Source organism: Hermetia illucens, chromosome 4 (genome assembly GCF_905115235.1).
Source record: "Hermetia illucens chromosome 4, iHerIll2.2.curated.20191125, whole genome shotgun sequence".
In the NCBI taxonomy this organism is placed as follows: Eukaryota; Metazoa; Arthropoda; class Insecta; order Diptera; family Stratiomyidae; genus Hermetia; species Hermetia illucens.
In genome coordinates, this window is record NC_051852.1 from 76,260,114 (window position 1) to 76,274,196 (window position 14,083).

A 14,083-nucleotide genomic window follows, 5' to 3' on the forward strand; every position below is an offset into this window, starting at 1 on the left:
GCTCCCACTTAGCACGTAGGTTACAAGTAGTTGCAAAACCTTGGCCATGAAAGGGCCTTTAGTATTATCCATACCGAAGACAATTAAATGAATCTCCTTGAAATATGCCCCGTCTACGGATGGGCTCTGAACTGTTGTCTGATTGAACTGTTGGTAACCTCAGCTGTCAAAGGCCTTGGTGTAGGTAGGTAGGTATCAGTAACCGCTCCGAGGAGCCCAATCAGCGCTATCGTGTGCCGTTTTGGTGCCATAAACCTCTAAGACTACTGTTATGAGAGCAAAGAGCTGGTTCAGATCTTCAAAGCCAGCCCGTAGCATTCACGAAGGAGAGCAGCTCCCCCACCCTGCAGCTAAAAATCTCTCTGATGTCCATAGAGAAGAAGAATGGTTTACTCAGTGTCCGTAGCCTGAATCTAGCTAAGCTGAGAAATTGCAGAGGTGCAGGAGGGTTTTCCCCCTTCTCCGCAACTTCGTCAATACAAATAGTAAGGTATGCCGAGCCTAACGACATGGCCCCCTATGGCCAGTGCCCCTCGCAATCCACAGCAATTTTGAATGCATTTGCATGCATCTGGCAGAGGAGCTCTCATGATCGGATGATGTTATAAGCGGATCAAATCCTCCTTGACTTGGCACATTCGGTAAGTCTTCGCTACCTAAGCCCCGCGCTGCTAAATAGTGCGAGTAGAGTCCTCCCTGGACAGCCGCTAGCGAGACAACAACTGCACTCGCCGAGAGATTGCCAAGAGCAGAGCCCCGCCTGACCAATCCGTCCACCCGTTCATTCCCCTCTATGTTCCTATGCCCCCCACCCCCAAAGGAGAGTGACCTTGAGCGTTCCACCCAGACTGTTCAGCGCGTTTCTGCACTGCCCTACCAGCCTGGAGGATGTCGTCGCTGAGTACAAGGCCTTAATGACTGCTTGCTGTCGGTCAGAATAGCTATGTTACACTTGGAGCTCGAATCGTGCTCCAACCATCGACAGACTTCCAGTATCACCATTACTTATATACTGAATACACTGGCAAAACCAGGGAGATCATAAAACTCTGATATACCGTGTGTATTCCAAAAAAAACCCCCATATACACCCTGCAGACCATCTTTGATCCATCAGTGAAGGATACTGTTGCAACACGCCGCCATTCTTCCGCTCTGCCCTGGTTGGAAAGTCAGCCGGAAAGTTTCTCGTGAAGTTCAGCTTGCGTATGGCATAGTCCGTGGATAATGCCGAGATTTCCCGAGGTATTTCATCTAGGATGTTATTGTGGCCGTAGGGCTTCGCTGTCCAGCATCCAGACTCACTGACGGCACTGCACCTTACAACGTATTTAATATGGAGGTCTAGGGGAAGGATATGCAAGAGTACATTGAGAGCATCTGCCCGGCAAGACTGCAGAGCCACAGTACCACCTGCACACGCGTTCTATTGTACTTTTCGTTCAAAGCTTGCCACCACACAATAGAGCCGTACGTCAGGATTGGACGCTCCACAGCGGTAAACATACAGAGAACCATCCTCCGCCAGAGACTAAATTGCTTTGCGAAGGTTCTCTTGCAGTCATAAAAAGCTATATAGGTGCTTTACACTGGAGCAAAGAACCAGTCTTCGTTCATTCAGCCGTGGTATGTGGAATTCAAGAACTCCTGTCTTGGTGTTAAATAGCATCATCTCCGTTTTGGTTGGGTTTATGCCGAATCCGCATCTTGTGGCCCACAGATACACCTTTTTCAACGCTCTTTCCATGATATCGCTCATAATGGAAGGAAACATCCCTGACAGAGCAGACCAGAGCACCGGGGAAATCGCGCCACCCTGGGGCGTGCCTCTGTTCACAGCTCTGGTCAAGTGATTGCTTCGCGAATCCGACTAGATTATTCTGGTTCTTAGCATAGATATAATCCAATGCGTAAGATACTCCCCCAATCCAATAATGGTCAATGCTTCCTTGATGGCGTTAGTACTAACTTTGTTGAAAACTCCCTCTATATCCAAGAAGGTAGCTAGGGTATACTGTTTGTATTGCAGTGACCGCTCAACCGTGCCAATTACCTCGTGAAGAGCGGTTTCTATGGATTTGCCTTTAAGGTATCATACTGACACTTAGAGAAAGGCGTTCTCTCCATAATCGCCATTAAGTGGATGTACAGAACGCGTTCTAGGGTCTTCAACATGAAAGAGGTGGGGCTAATTGGTCGAAAGTCCTTCGCAGATTCATGGCCGCGCCTTATCCAAGGTAATTACTGATAGTCTCGCACAGCGGGGGTGGCCGGAAACCCTACAAGCAAGGCTCTGACTCACAGTCCTTCTCGCTGCCGGGAAAGTGCGTCTGAACCAGCAGCTTCCAGATTTCACCAGAACATTCCGTTCAGGAGCCTTCCGACTTTTTAAGAAAGGATTGGCTCTTATATTCCTTGGACAGAATCTTGCTGCCCCGGTTACACACCGATAGGTTTGTACTCATAATAAAATCAAAGAACGACTCACCTCTTTCGTTGATTTCCGAGCTGTCCCAAAGCGTATGGCTTGCACTGGCATCGCAGCCTATCAACAGCTTTGGTGTAATCGTTAAGGCAACTTAATAGACTTCTTTAGCCTCTAGTTTGATGTCCTATAACTACCGGGTCGAAAATAAGTTGCTCTTTGCAACCCCTTGGTCCCACTCGGCAGTTCCCCTGCTTCTCGGGGAGAATGTTGTTAGTCTCGAGGTGCGCATTGACCCTTCCACTAATAATGGACTTCATGAATTTGCAGAAAGTTGGTAAGCAAGTAATTGATCTTCAGTCTACAATCGACTGTGTATACTGGTCAATGTTTTGTACCAGGAATTCTACACCCGATCCTGACTAAATCTCTTCTAGTTCTTCGAGCTGAACATGGGTCATCGAACTCCTCTTCGATAACGTTCACGAAATACATGCTCTTCAGCGATGATCCACTTAGCATATGTTTTTGCTTCTATTACCGAAAACTGCACTGTCTGAACTCTCTGTTGGGATTTGTTAGTGATCTGACAAAATAGTGCTGGTTACTCGCTTACGTTGCTTGCTAAACACGTCTGGAGGGACTTTCGCCTTCTCGTCGTAAACGGCTGCATACGACAGAAAGTTTTTGAGTGTATCCACAATTTCAGTCGCTGCGAGTAAATAATGTGGTACCGCTCTACATTATGAACCACAGTCATTTGCAGTCCACCTCATCGAACGTGCTGAAGTGGATGCCACAAATAGTGGGGAAAAACTACAGGCAGCGGAGCCATGCTACTGGTGATTATACCGCCCCACAATTAGTTAGGTTAGACGCTGTGCAGTCCTTATGGGAGCCGACCCAGTCACCAAGTCAGACGGCTCCCGCCGATTATCCGTGCTGAAACTTAGATAAGTTCTTCTCCTCATCTAATGGGTTTGCATTTTATGTCTAGCTGCCAGGTGTGGTGATAGTTTCCTCAATGAGTAATCTACAACACTTCCAACACTTCCCTCACCTACCCTTTGCGACACAGCAATGGCCTTTCAGACTGAAGCTTTTCACAACCGGGCTTTGGGCCGGTGACAGGTATTACTTTATTTGTTTTACTTATTGTTTCATTATTTTATTTCATTCATTATTTCTTTATTTTGATGTATAAAACAAAACCTCATTAAAATCGGTTGCATGCCTATCTGGTTTGTCTGTCACACCTACTTTCCTCAGAAACGATTATAGCAATTGGCTTAAAATTTGATGAGAAGGGTAGAGCTGTGAACGCGTAAGCATGCACTGCGCTTAAAGGGTATCTCCATACATGCAAGAAAGGGAGTAAAATATTTTTTTTACTGAAATTGGTATGTGGGTTATTAAATGAAAAGTCTTGGTTAGTACTTTCAGAACCCGACCTGAGTCTTGACATCAGTTGCAAAGGGGGGAGGGGAGTGGGTGGCTACAAAGTGGTCGCTTGTTTCACGGGGCCATTCTCAGAACAACTAGTTCGCTTATAGTTGCATGTTAGCTTCGCTTGAATAATATGGAGATGTATTCTGATTGTGCTTGCAAAACATATCGCGGGTCTTGAGTTGCACTCATCTGAAGCAACCACTGCTATCCCCGCACCCTGCATATAAGTGATGTTTCGGATGTTGCGCGACGCATTAACAGCACAACATCCGCCAAGATCAACTTGAGACTGTTCCGTGCTAGTGTTCTTTCTGTGTTGCTTTATGGGAGTAGCATAAGAAAAGTGACCCTCAGTGTCCTGGGAGATCTGAAGCACATTTCAGATAACTGCGAACAATTCTCTGATCAGCAAATGAAAGAATCACTGAATAGATGGGAACAACGGTTTCTACGGAAAAGAATCGTTGGACACATAGATTGGTTCCTAAGATAAAAGTTTGAACCTAGCATGCATAGGTTGGAAAGTTCCCATCTGCGGGATCCGAAACAGTTTTCCTCCTTCATCGTAGATTCATGGATAAAATGAGTAGGACCGAAAAGTCCCTCTTGTAGAAATACCCGCGTATCAGCGAAGTTGGAATGCAGTTGCAATGCATGGTAAACGCATTCAATGTAAGCCAAGAAAAGCCGAAGAGGCCAGAAACGCTCTGCTGCGGACAACATTTATGGGAGAGACACCCTGAGCTGAATTTCCCCACCGGCTAATATTTTCCGGCACCTCCACAGGAAAGGGACAGACTGAATTCTGGGCAATAAATACAATACGCCTGCTTTCGTTTGCGTATTGCGTCGACATCTTCTCGAAAGAATGAAGCTCAACACGGTCCACAAGTATACAGTGAGTGTAAGGAACTGAAGCCTTTTATTACCGGTACGAGTGGAGCTTAACGCCAGGCACAGGCAAATGTACTAGTTCTTGGGAAGTAGTTTCATGCTCACATTCGATAGAAAACTATCAATCTGTTAGCAATTTCTAAATCCCATATGGATGTACGGCGTACACCTTGCTAAGGAAGCTTACTTGAAAGATGTTCAAACTTTTCAAGACAAAGTACTAAGAAGCATAGTACTGCCTTCACCTTATATTGATTTATGATAATTGCAGCACCTCTACCACTTCGAAAACTACTTCAGTCCAGACCATATAATAATAATTATCGTTAGCGCGACGATCCGGGCCTTGAAGTGTGTCAGAGCGCTTCATTTAACGAAATGAATTTTTCAATGGACCGTCATACAGGCAGATTCTAAACGCTTCTCAAGAAATGTGTATCGTAGTCTGTTGCTGTTCTCCTCTCCTTCTGTCAAACTGCTGTTAAAAGGTAATACATTGAGCTGTTATGATATCTTAGTAGTTTCCGCTGATATTTGGCTGTTATTATATTTTATTTAATTAAGTAACTCCCCTTGCTTCCAATGACGCCAGTCAATCTAATAGATGCGCTTAAACCATAAGTAGTAACCAGTGTTGATAATTCTATTATTTTTCGTTATTAATTATATAATATTATCTTATATGCCTTCCATCGATAGGAATTCCTGGTATTTGAGCTTATAATTGTATTCTTCTATTACCATCCTATCCACCCTATTACCATAATATTTGTGTTCCTGTTGTAAGTCAATGGTTGATGTTTTTTGCAAATGGTAAATCTTTCCGCATCGTGAAGGTCCTTGAGAAACGGGCGTGATAGTCCAAACAGTCCTTTTTGGATAATGCCCAGGAAAGGATTTTTTTCTGCTGCCGCGCTAGAGGACGCTGCGATTACCTTAGAGAAAAAAAGTAAATGGTATTTCAACGTACAGACTTAACTACATTCCGCAAACTAGGATTATTAAAAAATATTAAAAACTAAATTTTTGGTGGCTTGTTAAACTTTTTTTGAATTTTGGTGTTTTTACGACTTCTTCAATCAAAAAAAACTACTGAATGAATCGCAATTATCCTAGTTTGCGGACCGTCGAAATATGGTCTGAACACGTCGTGAAAATTTCAAAGAATTTCGTTGGATAGATTTTGGGCTATGGTGTGAGCCGATTTTCAGCATGTAGTTTCGAGAAAAACGCATTTAAAAGATAGAATGCGATTTTTAGGCAAAAAAATCTTAACTGACCATTAATCTGTTATACCTACTCCACTTTAGGTTTCTTAAAGAAACACATACACAGCCTTGGCTTCAATTCTTGTCCTTTTAGTGAAGTCATTCGAACGTCATTCGGACCGATAAATACGAGCTTTATTACGGCGGTCGACATAAATCTGGCATGTGACTTATCACGTGTTTAACACTATAATTTCCGAACAACACCGAATATCAAAAAATCACTTTGCCCATATATTCTACACTATATCTAGATACAATTGATGCCAGAAAAAAATTCGATTCCGCCGATCCGACACACGGGTTGACCCCTTTAATAAATTCGATTTACTGTCTGTCTGTCGCACGGATTTTTCTCAGAGATGGTTGTAGCGATTGACACCAAATTTGGTGAAAAGGTTGGAACTGTGAAAGCTCACGCATATAATGAGCTACATAATTCTACGTCGAATTTAAGGAGAGGTCCCCATACATAAGAAAGGAGGGAGGGGTTAACTTTATTACACTAAATATAGTCATGCGCAATATCAAATGAAACGTTTCGTTTAGTACTTTTCGAAGCCGATCTTAATTTTGACATTTGTTGGAAAGGTGGAAAGTTTGTGGGGTTGAAAGTAATCATTTCTTTAAAAAATCTGAAAAAAATCAAGAGGCTGCTACTATCCGAAGTACCCTGCTTATTGATATTTGTTCAAATAAAGTTAATAATGGCTGGCAAACCCCCCAAGTTGGGTGCAAATCGCACTATTACTAACAAAGTTATAATAGGTCAAAGTTGTCGCTTCTTTGTAAATTCAACACTTTGAATGTCAATATCACTTGAATGTGGATATTTTCACATAACATATGCATACGCATATACGCGCTACGTACTAACGGTACAAAGGCACACTCAAATGTCTTTATAAAAGAAATACACAAAACCTTCCATACCTGAAACGTGCAGCTCCGGTTTCCCGACTTATTTAATTTGTCAGCTTTCAGCGCGTAAATCCATGTGAATAGTTCTATTTAGCGAGTATTTTCTGGATATGCGTCGATCTTCGCCTGGTAAGCGATTTATCAGTGGCTTTGGTATTTTAGCATAATCCTGAATAAAACAGCGATAACAGCCCAACATGCCCAATAATTACCTGAGTTCCTTGAGCGTATTAGGTGGGGGTATGTTTGCAAACGCTTCCACCTTTTTTGGACTAGTGTTAATCCTATCTGCACTAATAACATACCCTAGAAATTTTATTTTTTTTCGGAGGAATTCAGATTTATACAATTGTATTGTATTCGGTGTGTTTGATTTAACGTATGCTCCCTAATTAAAAATTAACTAAAGTTTTGATAAATTTAACTTTAAGAATATATTGCTTTATGTTGGTATTTAGGAATGAGAGGTTAATAGGTAACTAGACCTTTTTCTAAAATTTCACAGGGCTTAACCCAATCATTGCATTTTTACCTATTTTACAAAAAAGTTTTCAGAGAAAAGAAAGTGCAAATTACTAAACTTTTATTTCCTTTTACATTTTTCTCACTTTACACTTTCAGTTTGATACGACCTTGTTTGTATTTATAACGTTCTTAATTCTTTTTGGAATTAACAGATATAATACAAATCCTGCAGTAAGCTTTTTGTTGCATGGTTATACGATCCTGTATTTGTAACTTTTTTTTAAGGTTTTGTGTGAAATAAAATCCTCTCAGAACTGATTTGAAGTCTGTCTGTCTGTCACACTCGATTTACTCGTCACGAAATTTGGTGAGACGATGTGGTCTGTGAACCCCTTTACATATAGCGCCATTTTGTGTTGAGTTTTAGGGGGGCTCCCTTAAGTTCATCCTAGAAGTACAAAAGCTGCTACGATTGTAAGTAATAATATAATACATAATTTTGGAAGTTTGACAAAAATCCAACTATTATTAACAAAGTTGCAAAAGGTCAAAATTATGTATGAACGGCCAATTAGGAGTTTGGAAATACATATGTCATTGTCAAATTGTTGGAGTTTTGAAATGTCATATATCAAGGAATATTTTGAAATGGAGGTATATGCGTATGGAGAAACGTGAATAGAAAATTTCTTACACAAGATGTACACAAAACCTTTATACCCGAAGCGTGCACCTTCTGGTATTCCGATTTGTTTAGGTCAATAAGCGTTCCGAATCTTTTATCAATAAAATGAGGGTCAAGACTGTTTCAAAGCCACTCTAAGAATCTTGTTGGCATCATCACCATCAACAGCGCAGCATCCGGTATAGGACTGTTTTAATAAGGAATTCCAGATATGCCAATTTTGCGCCTAGGTCCACCAATTCAATATTCCCGAAAGGTGTCTGGTATCCTGGTCTACGCCATGGTTCAGTTGCCATGCAAACGGATTAGGTGACTCGCCCACCACCGGATTTTATCGATAATCAAACAATCATGGTATAGCTCATAAATTATACAGGGGTAAGGAGCCGAAGATTCTCCGGAAGATTCTTTTCTCGAACGCGGTCAAGAATTCACCATTTTTCTTGCTAAGAACTCAGGTTTCCAAGGAATATACGCGAACTGGCAAGAACATTGTCTTGTACAGTAAAAGCTTCGACCCCATGGCGAGACGTTTCGAACGAAACCATTTTTGTAAGCAGAAGTACTTTCTGTTGGCGGTAAACAACCGTGCCTAGATTTTTTAATTTTCGACCCTATATAAGAGAAATTATCAACGGTCTCAAAGTTATAGTCTCAGATCTTTATTGTTCTTATTTGGCCAGTGCTATTTGATGTTTGTGCCTCTCTAATTTTTGGTGCTAACGTTGCCACCATATATTTCGTCCTGCCTTCTTTGATGTGCAACACAAGATTTCGCGCCAATTGCCGCCTGCACGATCTGGTTGAAGGTATATTGTACATATCGAGTTTTTCTTTCCATGATATCGAAATGTGGACTTAAAAAGATGGTGCCTCTCGCATTTACATTAGCATCACTTTTTTTCGAGACCAGCTTACAAAGGGTGCATGATAGGGTATCTCTTTGGCTTAGACCGTTGTTGATGTCGAATTGTTTCGAGAGTAATCCTCTTACTTTTATCTGGCCTCAGTCAGTCTTATCAATTTCGTCGTGATACCGAATTCTCTCATTGCCGTGTACAGTTTTACCCTGACTATGCTATGATAGGCGGCCTTGAAGTCCATGAAAAGATAGTGCAACCGATGCCTATATTCAGATCAGATCTATTGCTGATTTGCCTGGCATGAAGCCTCTTTGGTATGAGCCGAAGACATATACGGCGATCCGGTCTAGCAAGATAGCGGAAAAGATCCTATAGATAGTACTCAGCAACGTAATACCTCTATATAAGTGCTGCACTGGACCGCCTGGTGTAATTTTGTGTATCCATATTTAGTCAATTCGGCTGTAATTCCATCGAATCCTGGCGACTTATGATTTTTAAGCGAAGAGATTACTGGGATTATTTCTTTGATGCTTGGTGGTGGCAGCGTTTGTTTGGCGGGACGCCCAACTCGCAGATATTTTGGTTGTTTATTAAACAAGAGTGCAGCATTGAGAGTACAGTATTGCCCGGTATATAACATTCTTCCATCCCACTCGTTCTGTTTTTTTGCGACTGGGGCCAAGTATGTTTGCGGCCGTACCAATGACAACGTTCTTCACGTGGATGTGAAGATCATTTGTCGACGCTTCATCTCCAGATCCTCTGTTCATCATTATCATCAACGGCGCAGCCACCGGTATCCGGTCTAGGCCTGCCTTAATAAGGAACCCCAGACATCCCGTTTTTTGCTCCCTAAAAGCTGTCTGGCGTCCTGACCTACGCCATCGCTCCATCTTAGGCAGGGTCTGCCTCGTCTTCTTTTTCTACCATAGATATTGCCCTTATAGACTTTCCGGGCTGGATCATCCTCATCCAAACGGATTAAGTGACCCGCCCACCGTAACCTATTGAGCCGGATTTTATACTCAACCTGACGGTCATGGTATCGCTCATAGATTTCGTCGTTATATTGGCTACGGAATCGTCCATCCTCCAGCAGCAGTGATCTGCCCATCCTCTGTTGGCTGCAGTTATTACGGCATTTCTCCTTATATGCGTTACGAGGGATTGTGTTATGAATGCCTGCAATGTTCACTCTCATCTGATTGTCAGAGGCGATTCGAGGTGATATTGTTATCCGAGCTCGAAGCACCAAGTCAACAAGATATAATCCGAGTCTATATTAATCCCCCTATAAGTTCTGGCATTAATCAAGGCTGAGAGATGGTGGCGCTCGTCAATTCGGTTGAAAGTGGTCCCGTTTAGAGAGGCCCACGTATGTTAAAGAACCGCTTTCCGCGCAAACTAGGTACTTCCAACAAACATTTCGTGCAACACTGCTAATTGTATAGTCCGCAGTCTATTGCCATTGATACTTTTGTGTAAGTTAACTCCGCCATGCTATTATCATAGTATGCTGGTCCCAAGCCTAGGTAAAGGAGGAGGGTTTGAGGCAACGTACTTTGTACTATTCTCAGTAAAACAAAAATAAAATGCTGAAATCAGGGAAAGAGATAAATAGAGTATAGTTGAAGTTATTTTACTATGTTAAATTCTACCTGATCTCTCTTGGTGACAGGTCCCGCGACAGGCCGACTAAGAAAATGCATACTATGTCGTTGCAAACATGATGATCGGGTAGAGTCATAAGCCTCGGAGAAATGCTAGGGCGTCCACCTCAGCCGACGCGGGAGGACGGGTCCCGGTCCTGTCGAGAAATAGGCAAGGGTTCTTGACGCATGGACGGTGTCAGGACGTAAGCAAGTTACACCCTGAGAAGCATTGCGCTCTTTACATTGCATTTCTGGATCTAGACAAAACGTTTGACTGTGTGTCACACGAACTCATTTGATATGTCCTACGACAACACTTAGTGCCAGAAGAACTCGTGCGCTGGGTTCAATTGCTCTACCACGATCCGAAAAGTAAAGTTCGAAGTATGGCAGGTGTATCAAAATCGCTTCATTTCTCTGTTGGTGTTCATCAAGGAAGCACTCTTTCACCACTCCTCTTTGTTCTTTTTATGGACACCGTCACACGGGATATCCAACGTTCAGCGCCCTACACACTGCTTTATGCAGATGATGTTTTCCTAGCATCACATAGCAAAAATGATCTCGAGAAACTTGCCCAAAAATAGAATGATCGCCAAATGCAAAACGGTCTAACATTGAATCTAAACAAAACTGAATTTTTGACCACCGATCCCCATGAAACGGGCACAATCACTGTCAGCGGCAGTGGACTAGTGGCGTGACACGTTTTGATCACATCCGAAATGAAGATATCCGCGATCGTTATGGGATTGCACCGATCGTGGAAAAATTGCGAGAGAGGCGTCTTCAATGGTATGGTCATGTAATTCGTGCTAATGAGAATTCACTTGCCAAGATTGGTTTGAACATTGAAGTCGATGGTGGCTTGATACGCTGGATGGGGATTTAAGAGCCTCGAGATTGCACCCAGATCAGGCATTCGATAGAGCAAAATAGCGAAACCGATCACGACGAGCCGACCCCGGTTGTGAACGGGACAAAGGCTGAAGAAAAAAAAGAAGACTTTTGTATAAATTATGCACATTGCCTGTATATGGCGCAAATCCTTCATCCGTTTTCGTCGCTGGTCTCGTAGTTGTGTTGTCAATCCTCTCCGAGCTTCCTTTCGTGGCTTCGTAACATCGGTTTTCCAGGTAGGGTTGTCATCCCTAAAGTAAGAAAGTCGGGCTAGTATTATCTCCGAATGTTCTTTGAAATTAATAGTTTTTAGATAGGACACCGGTCGTCAGTGAATGGTTAAGGAGTTAAGCATGTGTGTCGGATGCGCGCCTATAAACTGCTGAACCTGGCAAGAAGCATAAATTGCACTCACCCGTATGCAGTGGAGCAAAACAATGGATTATATGGTGGAAAATCCATCCTTCCAGGGGGTCGGTCCTACGGGCTCCTAGATCGCCTCCATCCATACTTCATCCAACGTGTCAAAGAGATAACATTGTAGAAGATCTAAGGGAAAAAGTCTTTAAGATCCTAGACGTTTTCTAATGATAATGGAAAAACAATAGCCAGTAAGCTAAGACTCCATCATCCTTACGTGCGACAATAGTGAAGACCCAAGCAAAATTCATAACTTAATAGCTATCCTTAATATGAATATGACCTAATACCCCAGTGCAAAAGATATCAACCTTTCGATCACATATAAAGGTATTGTTATCGAAATCCAAGCTGCTTGAAATGTGCTGTTGACCATGGATCATCAAAATATCTGAAAAACAGAGATTCGCCGGCAAAGTCTGTAAATTGTAAGGGGTTGGCTAATTACAGAGGGTGTGACGTACCGAAAGAATTATTGAAGCTAAGACTTAAAGGACCGCTGCCGCCAAAGTAAGCTGCTCCCGAAAAGAGGCCATACCATGCAAAAACAATCCAAAGCCTTTTGTTATACCCGAGATAATAGAATACTTACAGGTACTAAAGAAAGGAACACTAACCAAACATAATGAAAATGATGACCAAAATACTGAGAACTATTTCAGATAAACTCAATGACTTGATAAACAAAGGATAGCAAACAAGTCAAAAACAAACTTAGGCAGTGTAATGGAAGAGAACAGAAATAAAAAGAAAACCAAATTGCAAATGTCCTGAAAATCATAACAAGGAATTCAAATGGACTGCAGCAGAAATAACCGTAGCGTACTGCAAGTGAGTGGTATATTTAGGTATGATACTCGATGCTAAGCTCAGCTGGGAAAGACACATCCTTAGAAAGGTAGACGAGTGAAATGCCAGATACAGACAGATGTATTAACTTTTTGGGGAGGAATTGCCAGCCCAGCATCAACATTTACAAGCAGTTCCTAATGAGGACATATGGTATCCAACCATGGGGCTGTGCCAAAGAATCATACTTGAAAGTCATGCAAATGCTCCAAAATCAAGTGCATAGAAGCATAGTGGACTCTCTGACTCATTCGTTATGAGGATCTGCACTTGAACCTGAAAATACAGTTGGTTTGTGAAGTAATCAAAGAGCAAGCAATTGAGTGCGAAAATTGACTGATGTCCCTAATACAAATGCGACTGAAAAGAGTAAAGCCAAACGATTTACTAACGTAAAGGATAATCTGCCTGATGAATAAGCTACTAAGGAGCAGTCAGCTCCTAAGCAGAGCCAATGAAACTGATGCGGTTGACTACAGGGTAGTCTCCCAATAAAAGCGAAACTCAAATATGCAAAGAAAACTGCTGGATGGGTAGAACTCTGCCGTAGCTTGGCGAGATGTGGTTTTAGTGGGTAAAACACAAAACCCTTAGAAAAACGCTCCCTGGGATTAGTCTTTTGAAGATTTCCACCCTTTTAAAACGAAAAAAAAAACATTTTCCCATTGCGGTACATTTCACTCACGTTGACTTGCGTCGAAACCGTTAAACCGAACGAACAATATTATTCTTTGGTTCTTCGTTAAGTTTTATCGAATTTCTCCATGCCGGAGTTAACTGGCACTCACTTCACTACGAACAGAGCAGCAAAGCGAGCACTGAAGAGCTGTAAACAAATCAAACTGACGCTCTCAAAAGTCATCTGTCAGTGTCGCGGATCGGTTGGTTTGGCGTCGTTGGTTCGTGGTTCGAGTGGATTGTGTTTCAGTTACTTGTGAATGTGCGATTTGAACAATTCGGTGTTTATTAGTGAAAAGTCGTGACCGAAAACGTTGAGACAGCTGCCGCAAGCAAGGCGTGATCATGACTGCCATCAATAGCCGCCACCAGAAACTGGAACAACAGGTAAGAGGTCGAATTGGGAAGGATCCCGGTAAAAGCCGCCTTTCCAACCAGAACTCGGCCCGACTTGAATAAAGAACACATGCAAGAAGTTCAGCTCCCGAAGGACTGCACTGAAATATAATTAAAATGCTCTGTATTAAATGAATTAATGACGAACAGTCCTTTCTGGATCAATACCAATCGATGGTAGGAAATAGACAAGCCACCGTGAATTTCAGGTCACA

General features: G+C 42.4%; 1 protein-coding gene across 2 annotated transcripts in view; it reads left to right on the top strand.

The window, feature by feature from the left end:
* Positions 1–13,633: 13,633 nt before the first annotated feature.
* The window catches only part of LOC119655039 (protein king tubby), a 68,435-nt gene continuing 67,985 nt past the window's right edge, over positions 13,634–14,083 (top strand). Inside the window, exon 1 of one of the 2 annotated variants that reach the window (XM_038060718.1) lies at positions 13,634–13,859. In XM_038060718.1, coding sequence (XP_037916646.1) covers positions 13,818–13,859 — 42 coding nt within the window. In that variant the 5' untranslated portion in view covers positions 13,634–13,817. The remainder of the gene's footprint in view (positions 13,860–14,083) is intronic. The other variant, XM_038060717.1, reaches the window with a different exon arrangement.